This window comes from Lissotriton helveticus, chromosome 6 (assembly GCF_964261635.1).
Source record: "Lissotriton helveticus chromosome 6, aLisHel1.1, whole genome shotgun sequence".
Taxonomy (NCBI): domain Eukaryota; kingdom Metazoa; phylum Chordata; class Amphibia; order Caudata; family Salamandridae; genus Lissotriton; species Lissotriton helveticus.
In genome coordinates, this window is record NC_136067.1 from 1,092,269,208 (window position 1) to 1,092,292,139 (window position 22,932).

The 22,932-nt window shown below is 50.3% G+C and overlaps 1 protein-coding gene across 4 annotated transcripts in view; it reads left to right on the forward strand.

Moving 5' to 3' along the window:
• Window positions 1–22,932, forward strand: part of BIRC6 (baculoviral IAP repeat containing 6) — a 2,208,279-nt gene that overhangs the window by 468,989 nt on the left and 1,716,358 nt on the right. For all 4 annotated transcript variants that reach the window (XM_078648748.1, XM_078648749.1, XM_078648751.1 and 1 more), the window contains exon 17: window positions 8,788–8,915. In XM_078648748.1, the coding sequence (XP_078504874.1) occupies window positions 8,788–8,915 (128 nt within the window). The remainder of the gene's footprint in view (window positions 1–8,787; window positions 8,916–22,932) is intronic.

A 22,932-nucleotide genomic window follows, 5' to 3' on the forward strand; every position in this document is an offset into this window, starting at 1 on the left:
CGGGTTCCTCGCCCTTCCTGGTGTCGCTGTATGCTGCTGGTGCGGTTTCTTGGGCAGCTGCGACGTTGTGCTGGGGTGTTTTTGCCTTTTGTCTGCCGTTCGGCCTGGTCCTCTGTCTGGTGTTCCAGAAGGGTTATTTTCCTGTGTTGGCTGCTTGGTTCGTCCTACTTGTTTCTCCTCTTATCTTCCGGGTGGTCACTCTTCTTCAAGGATCAGTTCTGTCCGGAGCGGTCCCCTTCTGGGGTTGTTCGGGATTTTTCTGGCCTCGCCTTTGTTGATGGCTGATGTGGCCTGGGCGTTCAGTTTTGTGGTGCTTATCAGCGTCCAGCTGCGCCTGCCTGCTCCTCTGGCCCATGGTCAGGGGCTTTGGTATGGAGCCTGGCGCCCCTGCTTCTTGTTTTGCGGGAGCCTTGTGAGACTGTTTTTCTTCTCCCTCCTACCTTAGTGCTGAGGCACTGCTCTGTCTGGCCTGCTGACTTCCAATTGTGATGGATTCAGCTGCCCTCTCCCCTGGGTGTATTCTGGTGCAGGGCTCTTATCTTCGTTTCTACCCTTTGTCCTTGGAGTTTCTGGGTTGCTCTTCTTCCTCGGTACTCCTCTGCATTGCCTGTACCTCTAGGGCTTCCGGTGAAGGTCCCTGGTACATTGACTGGCCCTGGGGTGTACTGGCCTCCTTTTGTCTTGCCCTCGCTTTCTCCTGTTTGCTGAGGGCTTGGATGCTACTTTTGTCATTTTGAAACCTCCCCTGTGGGGCCGGTGTTCTTCCACAATGCTGAGGTTCTCTTCTGCTGGGGAGGGGGGTGGGGGAATCTGTGGCTAGTAGTCTCTATCAGAGGTACGAGTTACTTGCCTTTGGTATTGATGTATCTGGTAGAGACGATTTTAGTCACAGATTCTTTCACGACCCGCCCTGCCTCCCCGTTCTGTGAGGACCCTTCTTTGGTCTTCTGCAGTCGTCTGCCTCCAGGTGGTTGTCTTCTGCGAGTGCCTTTTTTTACTCCCTCCCTTGGGGGATGCTATTCTTGTTCTTGCTCCATTTCTTCCCTTCTGGTGATTTGGTTGATAATTTCATGGGTGCTTCTGCGCCCCTGTACCCTGGTCTCCAGTGTGGGGGTCTGCTTGTGCTCTCCTTTTTTCGTTAATTGCACTTATGACTCCTCTGCAATCCTTGGGGTTGAGGTCTCTTGGCTGGATCTCGACCCTTAGCTCTTTTCAGGAGATGTTTCTCCCTGCTGGTGTCTGGGGGTGAATTGTCGTTCCTCTTTCATTCTGGCCTTGATGCCCTCTCTGTTCTGGGCTGTGGTTGTAGACTTCTTCATCTGCTGTGCAATTTTCCATGTGCCTTCTGTCCCAGGGAGGTTGTTGTATTTGTATGCAGGCTTGCTTGCAGTAGCTGTGCTTTGTTCTTTCCTTCCCTGACTTTGGGTGCCATAGTGCCTGACACTATTCTGGATGGTGCTGGTCTTCACCGTTCGTTTTCCTCCCTTTCTGTTTAGCTGATTTTTTCGCCCACTGTTCCAGTATTCTCCCAGTTTTTTGTTTGTGATGGCTCCGCATTGTGGCGCGGAAAAGTTCTCTGAAGAAAACGGGCGTAGGCGCGCCGGGGTGGGACTTGTGTATCCCCGCTAACGTCACGAATGCGGATGACGTCAGGGCGGAGTCACGTGGTGCCGTCCACCCGGCGCGCAGGGATGCTGTGACAAAAAGTTTTCCGGATCCAGTCTTACACCTGGGAATAATTCTACGTTAAGGAATCTGCGGCTAGAATGGTCTCTACCAGATGCATCGTTACCGAAGGTAAGTAACTCGTACTTTAAAGCAAGAAAAATTTTACTTTGCCTTTCTTTCTTTTGCTTATATTTTTTAGCTTACAAGGACAAGCAGAGAGAACATGTTTATTTTTTGCACTCATTAGATAGGAAAAGCTAGAATCTTTCTGCATGTTTCTTAACATTTTAGGATGCTGCAGTGTTTAATTTTTTTTTTAAAACTGACTTATGTTGAACTGTTTCTAATATCTTGTTTGCAACAAGTATCTTACAGGTTTTTATTGTCTTTCTTTTTTTCACTAGAGGTTTTATTTGTATTCTGGTTTGCAAGCATGTCTGCTCTTTCATAAGAAAGAGCTATGCACCAAGGTTTTAAGTGGTTTGTGGGAAAGGTGATGGTGCGACCATGTATTATATGGAATAAATTTTGATATTGCAAGTCACCGCGAAGCTCCATAACCTTATAAAGGAACTCTGCCTTCGGCCTTGTTTCTCTATATGGTCATGGAACTACTTGATGAATTGCAGTATCCTTCTAATTTACGGTACGGGGTACTTTATCCCTTAAATAATGTGCACATTCTGCTTTATCTTCTGCACATTGCTATTTTGCCAAAATGACTGTTCTGCTCACGCACAATGTGGCATATTCTCCCTCTTGGAAGTAGGACAGTAGCACAACTCTGTATGAGTAGAATCAGTTACACCCCTCATTTTCTGTATTGTTGGTGAATCTAAAGCAATTACCCGTATCAGTGTTTAAACCAGACTGTTGATTAGCCATTGTATTCTTTTTTTGAGTGCCAGTTTCTTCATTTTTTTAAACTATTTATATATATTATGCATTCATGCTGCTGTATATTTTTTGCACAGTTGCATTTATTTTGCACTTATTAGTAATGTATTTTATAATGAATTTATTCATTACCTATTTTTATACGTTATTTAATGGTTTTTAAAGATTGCTTCAATTGCTCTCTTTTTTACAAATGATGTATTTAGATTTGTGCAATTTATACTTATAATTAGGTGGTGTTTCACATTTGTAAGTATTCATTTCCCATGCATTTGGCATTGTGTTAATCAATCAATCAAACAGATTTATAAAGCGCGCTACTCACCCGCTAGGGTCTCAAGGCACTGGGAGGGGAGGGGTCCGTTACTGCTTCAAAAGCCAGGTCTTGAGTTTCTTCCTGAAGGAGAGATGGTCCTGAGTCAGCTGTAGGTGGATGGGGAGGGAGTTCCATGTCTTGGCTGCCAGGTAGGAGAAGGATCTTCCTCTGGCGGTGGCTCTGCGGATGCGTGGGACGGTGGCGAGGGCGAGGCTGGTCGATCGCAGCTGGCGGGTGGGCGTGTAGAAAGTAAGGCGGTTGTTGAGGTACTTGGGGCCCAGGTCGTGGAGAGCCTTGTGTGCATGGGTAAGGAGTCTGAACGTGATTCTTTTGCTGACGGGGAGCCAGTGCAGGTCTCTCAAGTGGGCGGAGATGTGGTTGTGGCGGGGATGTCCAGGATGAGTCGTACGGAGGCGTTCTGTATGCGCTGGAGTCTTTTCTGCAGTTTGGCTGTGGTTCCAGCGTAGAGGGTGTTCCCTTAGACCAGTCGGCTGGTGACGAGGGCCTGGGTGACCGTCTTCCTGGTTTCGGTGGGGATCCATCGGAAGATCTTTCGGAGCATGCGCAGGGTGTTGAAACAGGATGACGAGACGGCGTTGACTTGTTTGGTCATCGAGAGGGAGGAGTCCAGGATGAAACCCAGGTTTCGTGCGTGGTCCGTCGGCTTGGGGGTGGTGCCCAGGGCAGGGGGCCACCAGGAGTTGTCCCAGGCGCAGGGGGATGAACCCATGATGAGAACTTCTGTCTTGTCTGAGTTTAGTTTCAGGCGGCTGTTCTTCATCCACTCGGCGACGTCTTTCATTCCTTCGTGTAGGCTCGCTATGGCAGTGGCGGGGTCGTTGGTGAGGGAGAGGATCAGCTGGGTGTCGTCGGCATAGGAAATGATGTTCAGGTTGTGTTGGCGTGCGATGGCTGCGAGGGGGCTCATGTAGACGTTGAAGAGGGTGGGGCTGAGCGAGGATCCTTGGGGTACGCCGCAGATGACTTCAGTGGCTGCGGATAGGAACGGGGGGAGACGGACTCTTTGGGTTCTTCCGGCGAGGAACGAGATGATCCACTCCAGTGCCTTCTCTTGGATTCCGGTGTTGCTGAGGCGCTGTATCAGTTCGACATACTGTGTCGAACGCTGCAGAGAGGTCCAGGAGGATGAGGGCAGCTGTTTCCCCGTTGTCGAGCAGGGATCTGATGTCGTCGGTGGCTGCGATGAGGGCGGTCTCGGTGCTGTGGTTAGCTCGGAAACCGGACTGTGAGGGGTCGAGGGATCCGTTAGTCTCGAGGAAGGCGGCGAGCTGTATGTTGACGGTCTTCTCGATGACTTTGGCAGGAAAAGGGAGGAGCGAGTTGGGGCGGTATTTCTTGAGGTCGGTGGGGTCCGCTGTCGGTTTCTTCAGGAGGGCGCTGAGCTCGGCATGCTTCCAGCTCTCCGGGAAGGTGGCGGTGGTGAAGGAGATGTCGATGTCCCGGAGTTGGGGTGCGATGATGGAGCCGGCTTTGTTGAAGACGTGGTGGGGCAGGGGTCGGTAGAAGAGCCGGAGTGGATGGTGTTCATCGTGCGGGTGATGTCTTCGGTGCTGACCGGGGTCCAGTTGCAGAGGGTGGGGGTGGGGGGCGTTGGTTCGGTGGTTGGGTGCATGGTCTGTGCGCCGAAGCTGTTGTGTATGTCGGCGATCTTGCGGTGGAAGAACGAGGCGAGTGAGTCGCAGAGGTCTTGCGAAGGTGTGATGTCGTAGTTTACGGCGCTGGGGTTGGAGAGCTCTTTGACGATGCTGAAGAGTTCCTTGCTGTTGTGGGTGTTTTTGTCCAGTCGTTCTTTGAATGTTGTTCTTTTGGTGGTGCGGATCAACTGGTGGCGTTCTTGAGGGCTGTCATGTTTTCTATAGTCTGGTCATGTCGCCAGGCTTTTTCGAGGGTGCTGCAGTTTTTCTTTGAGGTCTTGAATTCGTTGGTGAACCACGAGGCTTTCTTGCTGCCGGGTCTGCTAGGTGGGTTCTTCAGAGGTGCGAGGTCGTCGGCGCAGTTGGTGAGCCACTGTGTGAAGTTGCGGGCTGCATCGTTGGGGTCCGTAGTGTTGGCGGGAGGGTACTGGCTGAGGGAGGTGGTGAGCTGGTCGGCGGTGATCTTGCTCCAGCTCGTGCGGGGAACCAGTTGCGGGTGGTGGTGGGTTGTGGCTCTCCTGAAGATGAAGTGGGCGCAGCTGTGATCGGTCCAATCGAGTCCGGTGGAGTGGCGGAAGGAGATGTGCTTGCTGGAGGAGAAGACTGGGTCAAGCGTGTGGCTGGCGTAGTGGGTGGGGGTGTTCACCAGTTGCTTGAGTCCGAGGTTGGCGACGTTGTCCAGCAGGGTGGTGGTGTTATTGTCGTTGTTGTTCTCCAGGTGGGAGTTGAGGTCCCCTAGGAGGATGTAGTCTGAGGAGGTGAGGGCGTGCTGGCTGATGAAGTCTGCGATGGCTTCGCTGAATTGTGTGCGTGGTCCCGGGGGTCTGTAGATGAGTGCCTCTGAGGGTGGTCTTGGGGTTGGTGTGTATCTGGAAGTGAAGGTGCTCGGCGGCGGTGAGGGTGTCATCGGAGTTGGTCGTGATGTGGATGGTGCTTCTGTGGACGATGGCGATACCTCCTCCAGTCTGGTTGACGCGGTCCCTCCGGGTGATTTTGTATCCGTCCGGGATGGCTATGGCGATGGCGGGCGCTTTGGAGGCGTTCATCCAGGTTTCCGTGAGGAAGGCGACATCTGGTGATGTTGTGTCGAGCAGGTTCCAGAGTTCGACGGCGTGTCTGTGGACGGAGCGGGTGTTGAGCAGGATGCACTTGAGGTGGTTCTTGCTGGTGCCTGGCCTTTTGGGTGCGGTGCAGGTCCGGAGGCAGGTGAAATTGCAGGCTTGGCAGGTGAAGGGTCCGTGGGTGTCTTTTGGGGTGGCTCGGTAGCAGGCGGGGTTCCGGCCGGGTTTGAGTGCGTTGAGAGTGGCGGCGTTGCAGGACCGTCGCGTGGGCTTGCATTGTCGGGGCCAGGGGTCGCGGTGCTGGGAGCGGTCCAGGCGTAGACGGGCTTGCCTTTGGCGCACCCGCTGCACGTACGCGCGGTCCCCGCCATATATGGCGAAGTGGGAGGGAGGAGCAGCTGGGAGACGGGAGCGGGGTGGCGAATGGGGACCGAGGAGAAGGAAGGGGGGCTGGGCCACAGAGGAGCGGCGGTGATGAGCGGGGGGACAAGGGCGGGAAAGGTGACACGGAGGGAGCGGCGGGAAAAAATCTGCGGCGGCAAAAAGCAGGCACAGGAAGCGGCGAGGGGCATGCCTGAGGGCGGAAGCCCAGGCACAGGAAGCGGCAAGAAGGGCAGCAGCAGAGACCAGGGCACACGGGGCCATGCGGTGAGTGGAGTGACCGGGTAAGGGTATGGGTTAACCAATCATGTCGCAGTTTTGTTTGCACTTTAAATTTTTCCTGCTCCTCCAATGGCGTTGTGTGACCAAGGCCTCTGGGTAGGCCGAAACGTTATGCTGGCAGGCTGCTGAAAATCAAAATAAAATAATTCTCACCTGCATTTTCTGGGTCGGCTCTCGTCTCTTCTCTGGTGGTGTCCTTGAGTACGCAGGATACTGGAAATCAGAATTCGAGTTTTTGGTATGTGTGTGTGTGTATATCTATATATCTATATATTTATAGAGAGAGATATAGATATACAGTAAATTTGTCTCTTTACCAGGTAAACGATTTGTAGAGTAGACTAAGCAAACCCATATGATGGTCCAATTCTAGTTTATTTCCTGCCCAGCACCACCGCTGCCAATACATATATATATATATATATATATATATATATATATTATATATATATATATATATATATATATATATATATATACGCACACACTTATATATTTTTATATATATATATATATATATATATATATATATATATATATATATCTCTCAAACAAAATCCCAACTTCGCCCTCGAAAAAGGGAGCACGCACAAGGATTTTCGAATTGGCTGCTTTAATGGAGTGTGGTCACTCCAGACTCAGCAAGAAAAATCAATTAGACGCATTTCGCCTGAGCACATCCTTTCTCACTCCGTGAGTCACCAAAATTACGAGTGCTTTAAAACCCACACATATCATGGACATAGAAGTGGTACTGCTTTCAAATTGTCAAAACTATAACCAGCAGGGACGCGTACACATAAACATTTACGCGTGTTTAACCTACACATAACTGTACACATATCTGTAGGTAACTATGATCACACTGATTCTAAAACCTACCATATGTACTGATTGCGCAGCACGTTGTCAACCACATCAAAAGCTGCCAGAACTTTTTAACCCATTGGTATTTAGGTAAAAACATTGAAAGACATTCTCTCACCATGTTTAAAAATTGGGGCATTTAAACATAGCTAAAACTGGGCAAGGTTTGCTGCTTTGCTTATGCCTTACCAAAGTGGCTACGCCAATCTTGTTTACGCCTCAGAGTCAAGTCGCACGGACCAGCTTCTGTCTGCAGTGGGGCGGCTCGTGGCCAGGGTGGGCCACTACACATCCATATGAAACTGCATGAAGATTGAAGACGCCACACACGACGTAGAATTCGCCTCTTTATTTGGCAGGCAGCAGCAAACCAAGTTATGACCTCCCAGGGTATTCTGTGGAAACATTGCCATACGCGTTTCTGGAATTCTCCCCTTGATCACTGGCTTGGCCTTTTGGTGGAGAAACAGCTGCGCATATCATTCCGCACTCGCATTTTTGTTCACATAGTCATGCCCTCATGGGCGTATGCAAGCAGTAAATCTTGGTTCTAGTAGTTCAGCTAAGTATTTTCCATAATGGTGCCGCTGTACCTCTCGCTCCACAGATCTTATAATCCCATCGGGTCGCTGTCCTGGACAAGATTGCTTTGCTGCTTTGCTTATGCCTCGCCAAAGCAGCTACGCCATTCCTGTGTGCACCTCAGAGTCAAGGCGCACGGACCCACTTCTGTCTGCAGTGGGGCTTCTTCGTGGCCAGGGCCTGCCACTACACATCCATATGAAACTGCTCAAAGATCTAAGATGCCTCACACGGTGTAGTGGCACAGAGCAGAGTTTTTACACACTAGTGACTTGCCAAAGGTAAATTGGCGAGCACAAGCAAGGAAATTCCAAAGCTAGACCTCTACCAAGTGAGATTTCTCAACACTGGCGGTCACAGCAGGTTGTTGCCACTCCTGTAGATAAACCTGCCACGCTCTTTGAGGAAGCTGCTGCTTGAGGAGAACACCTACTTGAACTGCAGAAAGAAGTCGCACACTCTTGCATGGTGCTGTTCACACTGATTTTACAATGCGGGACAAACTCCCAGCACTAAAAATCAGCGCGAGTGGCGCTACTTACCTCACTCTGACGCTTGCGGAACTCCACGGAGTGCGGCGGAGTTTGTTGACACTTCGGAAACTCCGCCCAGGCCTATTCATTTAAAATTTATAAAACTGGAAATAAAAAATCAAAAAGGCAGGACATTAATAAACACTCTCAAAATACCAATAGCTTAAATTTTCAGCAGGTTTAGTCCATTTACTGGACTGCGCACGATCCATCATGGTTATCTATTATTCATTGCATCTATCCATTTCTCCCACTTAGTTATTTTCTTCCTTTCTTAAATCTTTGAACTCATCAGCTTTATGTATGGATGTTTATCTAACCTGTTTTTTTATGAAGTTCAATGCCTGCTTAGATATTGATTGCTGTGGGAGTTACTGCGGAATTCTGTAATGAAAGAGCTGCTCATTTGTTTAAAACAAAAAGTAAAATCTTTTTTACCCTACAGAGTTCACTTACACTTTCCGACGTCTCAAGTATGCCTACATTTCTGGTATAATTTACTGTTTGTTTTTCCCCATCCTGATGTTTAATATTTTTATTTGAAGGAGAAATCTAGCAATAAAACAGAAGCAAACAACACTCGAAAACCTGAGAATCTGAGGGGATGTGACTTGCTTCAGGAAGTCTCTGTCACTATTAGAAGATTTAAGAAAACCTCCACCCCAAAAGAAAGGTGAGTGTGAAGCAGAGCCTCAGATTTACAGTAATGGAGCAATAATTGCTTTTAGAATAAACTGGTTACTTAGTCTCCTTCAAATAACAGAGGGTATTAAAACAAAGTTTAGCTGCTTTTGCATGAGACAAAAGTGCTCTAGCAGGAGTTTTATTATCAAGATAGTCTGTGTATCTGAAAGAGACACGTTAGTGATAGATTCCATACCTTACCTTCGGCTGACCCAGGACCATCTCGCCTTCAGGAAACAACTCAAGACCTGGCTGTTCGAGCAGTAGCATACCCCTCCCCCCAAGCGCCTTGAGACCCTCCCGGGTGAGTAGTGTGCTATACAAATGGCATGATTGATTGATTGATTGATACCTTAGAATATCCCCAGGCGTCAGACTGGATCCGGAAATTTTTAAGTAGCAGTACCCTTGCGTGTCGTCTGCGGCTCCGCGTCCGTCGTCGGCGTCGTGGGCGCCGTGATGACGTCGTTGGAGTACTTAGACGCCGCCTCCGCGTGCTGACGTCAGTCCTTCTTTTTTCCGCACCAGCAGCGCAGATCCGGAAAAAGTGGTACCTTAGTCTTTTTTGACTAAACTTTTTTGATCTCTTTTGATCGTTCTTTTTTGAGTCTTCGACTCCGAACGGTGCCGGGTTTCAAGCACTGTGAGGATTGCGACCGACTGATGTCGGTCACGGACCCTCACCGTCGGTGTCTCCACTGTCTCGGCGTCGACCACGACGATAAGACCTGTTCCGACTGCGGGCCCTGACTTCGAAAGCTAGGCGGGAGCGGTCCCGCAAGCGACTCGAACTCCAGCAGTCGGCCCCGCGCCAAGAGAGGTCCCGGTCCGGGAGCGGAGCCGCCATATCTCCGGGATTCGACATCACTCCTCTGGGTCGAAGTCGTCAGGTAAGCACAAGAAGTCGAAGAGAAGTCATCGCTCTTCCGCCTCCCCCCGACACTCGCGCGGCGCGGCCGGGGGTTCAGGTGACACCGCCCGCGCGGCTCCGTCGGAGTCGCAGGCGCCGCTTCTGGCCCCATACCCTCCTGTCCCTGGGCCGCGCGCGACGCAGGAGAAGATCGAGCGGATCCTCATGGCCATGAGGTCCCTCACTCCCCAGGCGGGCTCCGCGGCGCCTTCGGGCCCAGCGGACCCATCTGGGGGCCCTAGCGGGTCAGGGGCTTCGGCCCGACGCAGTCGGGTGCTTCAGCTCCGCCGCCGCCTTCGGGCCCGGTGCCGCAGGCCCCCACTGGATCCGGATCCGGGTCGTCGCCGGTGGACTTAACGACCTCCCCGGCGCCGGTCCCTCAGGTGTCACCCCCGGAGCCGTCTTCGGGCGGCGCCGTCCCCGATGCCTCCCTCGACCCGGTTCCGGCGCCTCTGGGCGCCGCTTCAGAGGCTGTTCGGAGAATTCATTTTCCATGAACCGGCCCCATCATTTACTAACCCTGAGTACCAGGAGATGGGTGATGAGGAGTATTGGGAGGGGTCTGAGGACCCTCTGACACGTGAATGTCAGTCCCAGGAGGACTGGACAGGTGAACTTGGGGATGCCAGTGGTCTGGACACTTCGCCGGACACTGGCTTTGTCTCCCCTCCTACCGTGGCTAGGGAGGAGGGGGCAACCTACAGTGTGGTGTTGATGAGGACGGCCAAGGCCTTGGGCCTTGAGCTCCCCGTCGCGGCCGTGAGGACTAACCTCCTCACTGAGGTCCTTAAGCCGCAGTCATGCTCAGCCGAGCCTCTGCTGACGTTTAACGAGGCCTTAACCGACGTTCTTTTGGGCACTTGGTCCAAGCCTGCTACAGGTTCGCCTGTAGATAGGAACGTGGCCAGACGCCACCGCCCGGCCCCGGGCGACCCTTGTTTCCTGTCCACCCACCCCACCCCTGAGAGTCTGGTGATCCAGGCCTCAAATTCCCAGACCGCATTCCCGTCGGCTCCGCCTGACAGGGAATCCAAGAGGTATGAGCAATACGGCAAGAAGGTATTCTCCTCCCTCAATTTGGGACTGCGGTCTTCCAACACCGCATGCCTCTTGGGCCGCTACACCCACTCCTTGTGGGACACGGTCGCGGACGTGCTGCCAGAATGCCCGTTGGAGGTACGGGCTAAACTCGGCCAAGCCCTTGTGGAGGGCCGAGATGCGGCACGTTATTAAATTTGGTGTGGACTAGATACCACCGATTCACTGGGCAGAGCGTCGCCACGCCTGGTTGAGATCCGCCAACTTCTCGGCTGATGTCCAGAATACACTGATGGACATGCCGTTTGATGGCCGTCGCCTTTTTGGCGACAAGGCAGACCATACGCTTGAGCGCGGTAAAGACTCCAGGGCTACGGCCATGTCCTTGGGCCTCGCGGCCCCGCGCCAGCAATCGGCTGCCTTTCACTCCTTTCGTGGCCACGGAAGGGGTGTTCCCACACGTGCTGCCAGCCACGCGCCGCAAGGTAATACCCAACGCGGTGGCGGCCGTGGAAACCGCCGTGGTGGCGGTCAGGGTCAACGGCGAGGTCAGTCCACACCTTCCCCCGCGGCATCCGCCTCAAAACCCTCCTAGTCCGTGCTTTCAGGCCCATGTGTCGCCAGTGGGGGGCAGGGTTCGCCATCACCTCCTCCACTGGCGCACTGTCACTTCGGACAGGTGGGTGCTGCAGATCGTCCGAAGGGGCTACTCCCTCCCCTTCGAGGCGACTCCTCCAGCCATGCCACCGCAGAACCACCGTGTATCGGGGGATCATTTGCGACTTCTGCAGGAGGAAGTTACGGCCCTCTTGGCCAAGGGGGCCATCGAGCGCGTTCCGGGGCCAGAAGTAGGATGTGGTTGTTACTCCCACTACTCTCTGGTACCCAAGAAGGGCAAAGGGGGCCTACGCCCTATCTTGGACCTAAGGAACGTCAACGGCTTCCTCCGGAAGGAAAAGTTCAAGATGCTGACACTGGCTCAGGTCCTAGCTGCCCTTTACCCAGGTGACTGGATGGTAGCGTTGGACTTGCAGGACGCTTATTACCACATCCCCGTCCTGCCGGCCCACCGGCGCTACCTGCGGTTCACGGTTGGCCACGAGCACTTTCAGTATACCGTGCTCCCCTTCGGCCTTACCAGCGCCCCACGGGTGTTCACGAAGGTGATGGCGGTGGTCGCAGCTCATCTGCGCAGGTTAGGGGTTTCAGTCTTCCCCCTACCTCGACGACTGGTTGTTGAAGGCGGGCTCGCCCCAGACAATCGTCAGCCACCTCCAGACTACGGCAGATCTCCTGCACCGGCTGGGGTTCTCCATCAATGTGCTGAAGTCACACCTGTGCCCCTCTCAGAGGCTCCTTTTCATCGGAGCGGTTCTCGACTCGGCGCGGTTTCGGGTTTATCCACCCGAACAGCGGGTCCGGGATATTCAGGCTCTGATTCCCATCTTTCAGCCGTTATCCCGGGTCTCGGTCAGGTTGACGCTGCGGCTTCTGGGGCTGATGGCCTCCTGCATCCTGCTGGTGCATCACGCCAGGTGGCGGATGCGGGCTCTGCAGTGGGACCTGAAGTTTCAGTGGGCCCAGCATCAGGGCAACCTATCCGACCACGTCCTGATCTCGGAGGGCACTGCGAGACAGCTGCAGTGGTGGCTCACGGACCGCAATTGGGTCAGCGGCAGATCCCTCTCCCTTCCCCAACCGGAGCACGTAGTTGTGACTGATGCGTCCCTCCAGGGCTGGGGAGGCCACATGGGAGAGGTGGAGATCAGAGGTCTCTGGTCTCCGGCGGAGGCCCGGCTCCACATCAACCGGGCGATTCGTCTAGCACTGAAAGCATTCCTCCCCTCTGTCCGCGGGAGTTTAGTGCAGGTGTTCACGGACAACTCCACCGCCATGTGGTACTGCAACAAACAGGGCGGGGTGGGGTCGTGGACCCTTTCCTAGTAGGCTCTGCCCCTCTGGCAGTGGCTGGAACGCCAGGGCGTGACCCTGGTGGCTCAACACCTGGCAGGTTCTCTGAACGCCAGGGCGGACGAGCTCAGCCGTCGGTGCATGATGGATCACGAATGGCGTCTGAACTCGGACGTGGCGCAAGGCCTCTTTCAGCAATGGGGAGAGCCTTGGTTAGATCTATTCGCCACCGAAGAGAACGCGCAATGTCATCAGTTCTGCGCGTTGGAATTTCCAAGGCGGCGCTCGCTCGGAGACGCTTTTCGTCGCGAGTGGAGCTGCGGTCTACTGTGCGCCTTTCCGCCTATACCACTTCTGCCCAGAGTGCTGAAGAAGATCAAGCGCGACCGGGCCCAAGTCATCCTTGTGGCTCCGGACTGGGCTCGAAGGTACTGGTATCCAGAGGTACTCAGTATGTCCGTCGATCCCCCGGTTCGTCTGACTCTTCAGGAGGACCTTCTGTCACAGCAGCAGGGGACGGTCCTCCACCTGAACCTGTCCAGTCTCCACCTCCATGCTTGGAGATTTAACGGCGACAGTTGAGGCCATTTGACTTGCCTCCTGAAGTCTGTAACGTCATTCTGGCAGCCAGGCGTCCCTTCACAAAGTCGGTATACGCCTGCAGGTGGAACAGATTTGTGGCATGGTGCACAGCAAAGGCTGTGGATCCTCTTGCTGCCCCTCTTTCTGAGGTTCTTCTCTTCCTTCTTTCACTTGCCCAGCAGGGCTCTGCTCTGGGCACTATTAAGGGCTACCTTTCTGCCCTATCAGCCTTTCTGAGGCTGCCTGATCAACCTTCTTTGTTCAAGTCCCCTATTGTAAATACATTTCTAAAAGGCATCACACACACATTCCCTCCTGTTTATTGTTAGGCGCCTTGATACCTTCGGGTTATTGTTTTTGCGCGTTACAAATTATTTTCATTCATTCATTCATTCATTCCGTTTGTGATGCCTCAGTGGGACTTGAACCTGGTTCTTACGTTTTTGATGTGCGCTCCCTTTGAGCCACTTCACAACTGTCCTCTTCGCCTTCTTACTCTGAAGACTGCTTTCCTGGTTGCCATCACCTCTGCCAGGAGAGTGAGTGAGCTCCAGGCCCTTTCTTGTACTCCACCTTTCCTTTCTGTCCATCCGGACAAAGTGGTGTTGCGTACTAAACCATCTTTCCTGCCCAAGGTTGTCACGACCTTCCACATCGGGCAGCCTATCACCTTGCCAACCTTCTTCCCGCCACCGCATCCCTCTAAAGAGGAAGAGCGGCTCCACCGTCTGGACCCAAAACGTGCGCTCTCATTTTACTTGGATCGCACACGCCAGTTCCGGGTGGATGACCAACTCTTTGTTGGTTACGTGGGCGCTAAGAAGGGGAAAGCGGTGCACAAGAGGACCATCTCCCGGTGGATCATCTTGTGTATCCAGGCATGCTACTCCTTGGCTAGAAAGGAGCCTCCTGTTGGATTGCGGGCTCACTCCACCCGAGCCACGGCAACTACAACTGCCCTGGGCCGGGGAGTGCCCTTACAAGACATCTGTCAGGCAGCTACGTGGGCATCGCTGCACACGTTTGCAAGACACTACTGCCTGGACAGCCAAGTCCGGAGGGATGGCTTCTTTGGCCGTTCCGTCCTCCAGGACTTTCTGGTGTGATTATTGGTTCACAGACCCACCACCGGGGTTGGTATTGCTGGGGTATCTATTCTAAGGTAAGGAATCTAATACTAACGTGTCTCTTTCAGATACACAAGTTACTACTTGTGTAACGATATATCTGTAAGAGACGTTAGTAAGTATTAGATTCCTTACCGACCCACCCATCCTCCCCGTTCTGCAAACCGATATCTAGGGTTAGGGTTACCCCCTTTCAGGGCCCTAGTTTCAATGGCACCAGTGTTGGTTTTAACATGGCTCTGCGTTTCTGGCACGGAAAAGCTGTGTCTAAGAACTGACATCAGCATGCGGAGGCGGCGTCTAAGTACTCCGACGACGTCATCACGACGCCGACGACGGACGCGGAGCCGCAGACGACGCCTACCGACGTGCAAGGGTACTGCTACGCAAAAGTTTCCGGATCCAGTCTGACGCCTGGGGATATTCTAAGGTAAGGAATCTAATACTAACTAATGTCTCTTACAGATATATCGTTACACAAGTAGTAACTTGTGCTTCAGAGTCACTCCATGTCACGCTCACAGCCATAACCAATAAATCTGCCCTTGTATCTCCACCAACGGCCCCTCGGATACCCACACTAGTCATTTCTCAATAAATATTACCCTCAGCAGTCAGCACGGTACTCATGAACCAGCAAATATCTACCTTTCCAATGACAAACCATGACTTTTTAAGTAAAGATGGGGTGGAAGGGAGAAGGGGGCAGATGAATGTTTAAAAGCCCAAATGGTGAGCAGTGTGTGTGGGTGTATGTGTGTGTGTGTGTGTGTGTGTTGGGAGGGGTGAAGGCAAGATTAAACTAGTAAAAAGTAGTAGCACCGTTGGAGATATTGAAACAATAATAAAGTTTTTAGGTATATAAGTGCATTTATTTTTCGTTTGTTGTGTGTAAAATCTGTACCTACAACTCTTACCTTTTAGGATGGCATTTTCGCACTGTCATTATCATGACACCCATGTGTGGTTGGCAGGCATATGTAGATGTATGGTTTATTAAGTTTTCTTAATGGTTAATGAGAAATCAAAATTAGTTTCAACTAGATAATTATCTTTATCGATCAGTATGCCAAAGGACTTGACCATTTTCTTAAACTGGGTGGTCGAATGTTATTTGTCCAGCTGTGCTACTTTGCTAATATGGAAATAACAAAAAGGGGAGAGAGAGTCTAAACGAGTGGATTCGTTCTCCCTGTTTAAGTATGTATAAACAACAACAATCCACCAATAGTTATAAAAGTGTTCCCTACAATGGTGGGGAGCACTTAGTGTTTTTAAAATACCCCTCACACACCAAAAGGACCCTTGGTGTCATGCTTCATCATTGGGGTCTTCGCACCCCTCTACGGGATGCGGCGTGCTACGACCACGCGGGAGCACTTATTTCAATGACTATGCGTGGTATGTGTGAGGGTTTGATGTGAGTGAGTGGTGGGGTTATAAGTGAGTGATAAAGTTAAAAAGTGCCTTGCTCGTGGGGTGGACTAAAAAATCTTTAATAGGCCCCCGGGCTGGTACTGTTAAAAAAGTGAAATGCGAGGTGTCTATGTAACGTTATGGACATCACCTCTTGTGTGTGTGGACATGTTTCGGAGATCAACTCCTTCTTCAGGACGGGGGTGCACAAATCCCCACCTTACTCACGTTTCACTATGTAAAAATGTGGTTGATATTTACAGAAAAGTGAAAATGAAATGCAGGCTACAATGTACCTACAGCAAAAAATCCAAAGAATCTGCTATTTGCATAACCTGAGGAAAAAAGAGTAAAGAACAAAAATATTGCCTTCTGTGCCTCATATCTTTCGTGGTGTAGTCACCTGAGAAAAAAGTATAGTGTGGGTTGTGCTCACTAGACAATTGTTGTCATTCTATGAGTGATGGTGAACCCTGTAATAAAAAGGACGAAGACAAGACAGACACACATTTAACAAAAAACACACGCTCTATTTTTGTCCATTAGTGACTCTGGAACTAGTGTTCTATGAGTGGGATAATCAAAGGTTGATTAGAAAGCATACTTGTCTCATCAGTGTTGAGAGCCTCATGAGCCTTCTAACGTTGGGGATTGGCCTTCCAGTCTGCTACCTAAAAGTAATGCACGGAGTGAGCATTACTTACATACTCACGATCTCAATGGGAGAAAATATCCATGTGCCCCCTCACGCGGCTCCGCTGGGAATGCCGGTGGTGTGCTATGCGTGCGGTTTATATACTCGCCTTGCGTTGTTAATTGATATCTATTAGCTCTTAAGGGTCGCTGGGACCGGATGGCGAGGCATGCCCATATATGGGTGTTCCGGCGTGCTCTCAGGCGACCTTTGTGTCGAGGTAGCGCGGACGGAGGCCCGGACTGCTGCCGAGCGTGTTAGCTCCTGGCACGCATGCGCGGTAACGAGACCCGAGTGTCTTTGTCTCGGCGCATGCGCCGGATTGCTCTATAGGGTGCCGGCTGTGTTCAGCAGCGCATGCGTGGGACAGAGCCCTCATCCCAACGCGTGCGTTGTTGGAAAAAAGCCCGTAAACGAGCTGATGCAATCGCTCAGCTCGCTATTGTGACTGCTTTTGCTCGTCCTTTCTTGTCTGTCTAGTGCCAGGGGCAGGCCGTGTTGTTTCCTATCCCTAGTCGTACGTAAGAGGGGCTTTTGTCATTGTAAACCAGTTCTCTGCATGAAATGGGTGCCCTGACCACGCTCTGGTAACACGAGCGTGAGCTGGAGTAATCAAAAAGTGATGTGCAGCTCCTATTTCAAAACTCGGCAAAAAGCCCTCGGGACACCTAAAGTGAACCAATTCTTCGTGAACCCCTAACTAGCTCCCTCAGTGTCACTCAGAGTGGAAGTGTGTGTGTGTGTGTGTGTGTGTGTGTGTGTGTGTGTGTGTGTGGAGGGGCATTGCAGGCTAGTGCATTGTCAAAGATAGACGTATATATTTGAGACACAGAGCAGAAAGAGAATCACTTTTCAGCCCCCTTGTGAAACCTGCATTGGCATAGCCAATAGGTCTCGCCTTTGGGACCTTATAAGTGTTTAGCCATGCAACAGTTGATGTAGTTGAACCAAGGATATTGTGCTGCATAACTAAATACTTATAAGGTCCCAAAGGCGAGACCTATTGGGTATGCCAATGCTTGTTCTAGATTGTGAAAGAACCAAGATAGAGTAGGAAGAAAAAGAAGACTGGAATAAAAGGAAAATAAATTATCTAAAAGCTTAAGGAGAGTTTTACTAGAGAGTTTGTAAAGAGCCTGTATAAAGAAATGAATACTGAAACAGCCAAAATTAGACCATTTTAAAATTACAAGTAATACAAATTTGTTAAAGTATAAACATACTTATGCCATGTTATCGCAATGACCAATATATCCTTTAGGAATGCAATCGCTCAGGGCAGGTAAAAGGTTTCAGCTACTGTAGACACCTTTCCTACATATTTGGCTAAGTAGGAAATCAAGGGTATCCAGCAGTGTCCTTTTTAATGATAATGTGTATTGATGATAGATTTTATCTGTCCAATCTATGATTGGGCAATTCATTTAACACAAGTTTGCAAAAGTGAGGTTGTTAATGTTTTTCCTATTAGATGTTACAGCTTAGAAAGCAAGCGGAGGTAGAAGATCCACAAACTTCCCAATTAAACAATAATTATACCATGCATTGCAAGATCCACAAACTTCCCAATTAAACAATAATTATACCATGCATTGCAAGATCCACCAAGGAAGTTGTATATTTTTGTAAAAGGAAACTTAACTGAGCATGTAAATATTTTTTTCCAAACCTGTAACCAAAACATTTTAATCTGAGAGCAATACAAAAATAAACCTTATGCAACTCTATTATCTTTGTTACTGGCACCTAACGTACTATCTTTAGTCCGTTACATTTTGGAAAAAGATTTGAGAGTAAAACTGCATTATAGAAGAAAAACAATGGTTGAGTGGTGCTAGCTGAGAGGGCGATGGAGCAGGCAGGGTTTGGCACCAAACGACCACAGAAGCTTCACTTCTCACTTTTCTCACAGCACTTCTTTATCCTCTCTTCTTGATCAATCGAATCTGAGTTCCTTTTGTCAGGGGTACCACCTAAGTACTCAATTTAGGGGCGTTAATGGGAGTGACCGGTAGTAGCTAATGGACAACTTACCTTTAGGGTTTCTACACCTTCTATTGCATCACTTCCTGTGGGAAGTGGGCGCATACACCTGACCCAGGGAGCCAAATTGTGCCAAAACTAAGATGGTGGAATTGAAAGTTTGTGTGCACGTCAGGAAGTTCACCTTAGGGGTGGGGACTAGCCTGCGAGAGGAACATGCCTCTTGACGAACTAATTTGCTCACCTGTCCTGGTGCCAAATGGGTCGGGCAGAGGGTGGCATTTCCCTTTTCTGGTAAAGCCTTGGGTCGCGTGTCAGAGGTCTTTGAAGTCTTCTGCCTTGATATGCTGATCACTTAGCCATCCTGCTTGGAGGAGGTGACAACACCTCTGACACTGTTTCTGCCCTCAGAGAACGTGGGCTCTCACCAGTCAGCCAACACACTAGTAGTCAGTAGGTTTTATGTATCTAATAGAGACCTCTAGCTGCAGATACCTTACCTTTGAATTATCCCTAGGCGCCAGACTGGATCCGTAAATGTTTCAACAGCAGTACCTCTGTGCGTTGGTTGAGGGCATCGAGCCACTGAATGTGATGTCATCAGAGTCCTTGTAAGCCTCCCCTGCTGCGCCGACATCAGTTTGTTCCCTTTTGCGCTCCCATGCGGATCTGGAGAGTGGTACCTCTGGCCATTTATGGCCTACCACAACGTAAAAGTGTGCTTTTTTAAATTTCTCTTCGAGGTCCTGTGGACTGTGATGTCGACCCTGCACCCTCATCCTATTTGCATGTGGTATCTAGGTGAGCATCTGGACTCCGAACGGTGCGGCTCGTGTCTTCAGCTTCTGTTGTCGGTCTTGCAGGAGCGATACATGACACTGTTAGCGGTGCAGGGGTCAACTGCCCCTCGCTGGATGAAGTCAATTTCTTCCTCCAAGGACTGCGCGAGGGCCAGCCCCCTAAGTCCTTCGTCCTTGCGGTTGCCTGGTAAGTCACCTGTAGGCAGTCTGCACCACTGCATTCCCCAACTTTACCACTTAGATTCGGTGTCCCCGACTTGCCTCCTATTCCTCTGATTTTGGAGTCTGAACGAGTGTCTGTCCCACGCCATCCGGGTTTTCTTGGCTCCCAGGTGACTATGGCTCAGATGACAGAATACTATCTCTCCCTTCATGCCACTTTTGGTTCTCAGCCTCCCTCTGCTGTGCTTCTTAGCCCCAAGGAGGTCGGTGAGGCCTTGACTGACTCCAAACTGGCAGGACTTCCTTCGGTGTCAGCGAGGCCCTCCGAATCCATGATCGATTCCTTCTTGGCTCCAATGTACTGCCTTTGCGATTCCTACCTACTTTGTCTCTTCTCCCTGATGCCCAAGTGTCGCCTATTGACCTCCGGAACAGCGTCGCTGGAACAGTCCTCTTCGGGCTACCTTTCTCTGCTTTCAGAGGAGCCCCCTCCTATTTTCTCCTTGGCACACAGTTTTTTTTTTTTTTAAATCTCTTTATTGGGTTTTCATGATAAACAAGTGACATTGCTGCCATGCAAGGCAGTACAATTAAAAGATAGTAAATAACAAATTAAACACAACTTTCTGTGAATGGACTTCTTATCAGTTGTGAACACATGTTCTTACGACATGGGTCATGTGCATGCTCAACAGTATACGTACACAATACTACATATGCTCAACAAGATCGTGTGTTATCTCCTTGAGCCTGGAGGGACAGATACTACCTCAGCGGTTCCCAGATATCTTTGGGCCTTGATGTTGTAGGCAATTATTCAGCATATAATTCAAGATTTGCTCCACAGTACACCAGGTCTTTGACCCATCTTTCAATTTGCAGAGCGAGTTTGCTCTACCACGTACACTATATCCGCCTTTTGGCCAATAACCGGGCAATTCTAACAAATTTCCCCTAGGTACTCTTTAGCTGTAATATATAACCAAGTAGACAGACAAGAGGTGTGCATTGTAATGGGGTTCCTGTCATAATGTGTATGCGTCTTAGCACTTCTTCCCAGTATTGGAGTACAGATCTACATTGCCATGCTAGGTGACAAAAGTCGGCCTCCGTCTGGCCGCAACGTTTGCAGTTACTAGAGTGGCGGAGACCCATTTTGCATAGTTTGAGGGGGGTGTGATATATTTGGTGGATACATTTGAAGTGAATAATACGCAAATTGCCGTTAGCTCGAAGGCTGCCCGTGAGTGTGCATATATGCTCCCATTCTGGTAATGTTAGTGGGGAATCCAGTATAGTGTTCCAGCGTGCAAAGCTTTTATCCATCCTTTTAATTGTTTCTTACTGTACTGTTCTATATAATTTAGTTACCAGCTTCCGTCTAGTTGGAGCCACTAGGAATAATTGCAGAGAGTTGAGGGAGGGAGCGTGTTCAGCGGGGAAAGTCTTGTAGTGGTCTTTAAGAGCCCGATTTAAACGGTGAAGCGTAAAGTGGAAAAGTGGAGTTGGATTGTTAATGTATGTAAGATCCCCATCTGTTAGAAAGCGACCTTCATGGTATATATCTTGCATATGTGTTATACCGACTTCTTTGAGGGATCGCATGGGACCAGCTTCTTGAGTGACAGATAGAGCCTCATGACAAGACAAAGGCAATGCGCGGCGTACAGAGGACGTTTGTCTGAATGTTTGCCAATAGCCTGCCAGGCTGCAACTGTGGTGTCAATAGTATTGCTTTCCGCTTTGGGGGTACATCTGCGAGTATGTGAAATCACACTCGGAAGGGGTGATGGGTGTGCGTCGCCATCCTCTACTGCAAGGTGTGGAATAAAATCATGGGATCTAAACCAATAATATGCGTAGTGTGCTTGTGCGCAGAGATAATATATGTACAAGTCTGGCGCGCCAAAGCCCACCCGTGCATAAGGGAGCGTTAACATACTCCAACTGACTGTAGCCTGCTTATCTCCCCATACAAGTCTCAATAATTGGGTTTTAACTGTCGTAAAGAAGTGCTTAGTGAGTTTGATAGGAATGTTGCTGAAAAGATACAGAAATCACGGTAAAATAACCATTTTAATGACTGCGATGCGGTGAGCCAGAGACAGCGGAAGACGCAACCACATATCCACCTGAGTTACGAGTTTGGTATACGCTTGGCTGTAATTCTCTCTGATCACAATCTCCGGATCTCGGTGTCCCCATATCCCGAGATATTTTACCGGTCAGTGGACCATATAAGTGGGTATTCCATCGGGGGGAGCAGTACATATCGTCAAAGCGATCATGACCGATTTGTCCCAATTAATCGTAAGGCCGGGAAAAAAAGCCAAATCTGATGTATTCACGAACGACGGGGGATAGAGATTGCTGTGGGTTGCGGATGAAAAGAACCATGTCGTCCGTGTACAGAGAGATGCCGACCAGGTGGTGATTGAAGTTAAGTGCTGAGTTCCTGTGCCTTTGACGGATATGCATGCTAATGGCTCCAGCATGAGTGCAAATAAGAGAGGCGACGGGGCATCCCTGTCTGGTGCCAAGTTCGATACAAAATGGTTCCGACGTGAGGCCCCCAATTCGCCCCGCGCCGAGTTATCTGTATATAAAATCTGCATCCACTTCAGCAAGACCCCCGGAAATGCTATCTTTTGTAAAATATGGAGCATGTAACACCACTCAAAGGAGTCAAATGCTTTAGCGACATCAACATAACTGCCGCCGCTGGAAGTTCAGGGTTTATTATGTGAAACATAGCAAAAATAGTTCTTAGATTGTGAGACGTGGAGCGCTCGGGCACAAATCCGGATTGGTTAGGTAATATTAGGCTGGGCATGAGGGGTTGAATTTTAGTAGCAAGTGTTTTTGCGTCCAGATTAATTAGTGCTTGACACACAGGTATTTTGGTGAAGTGGGTGATCACCTGACTTGGCCTCCTCTGGAGTTTCATTGGGTTTCTGACCTTGGCGACACTAGTGGCCTTTATTCTTTCCCATCCTCGCTTCGGAGGCTAGCTTGGCTTTTGCTCAGCTTTTTCAGAGAGTTGATGTAGTTCTGGGGCTGCACCTTCATTCTGTGGTAGTGGCCACTGATCCCCTACTTGGGGTGCTTCAGCAGGGCCAGCTGAGAACTGAGCCTGCACTTCCCTTCAGTGAAACCATCTTTGATATTCTCTTGGGCACTTGTGATAAGCCCATTTCATGGGCCTCCGTATCCCGGTCTATAGGTCATAGATATCATCCTGCCCCTGGAGACACGCTCTGCCTTTCCAGTCAGCCTACTCCATATAGCTTTGGGGTTCAGGCTGCTACAGCCCCCCTGACCTCAGCGCCATGCCGGACGCCCCTCTGGACAGGGAGTCTAAAGGTCTGAATGCTTTTGGTTGA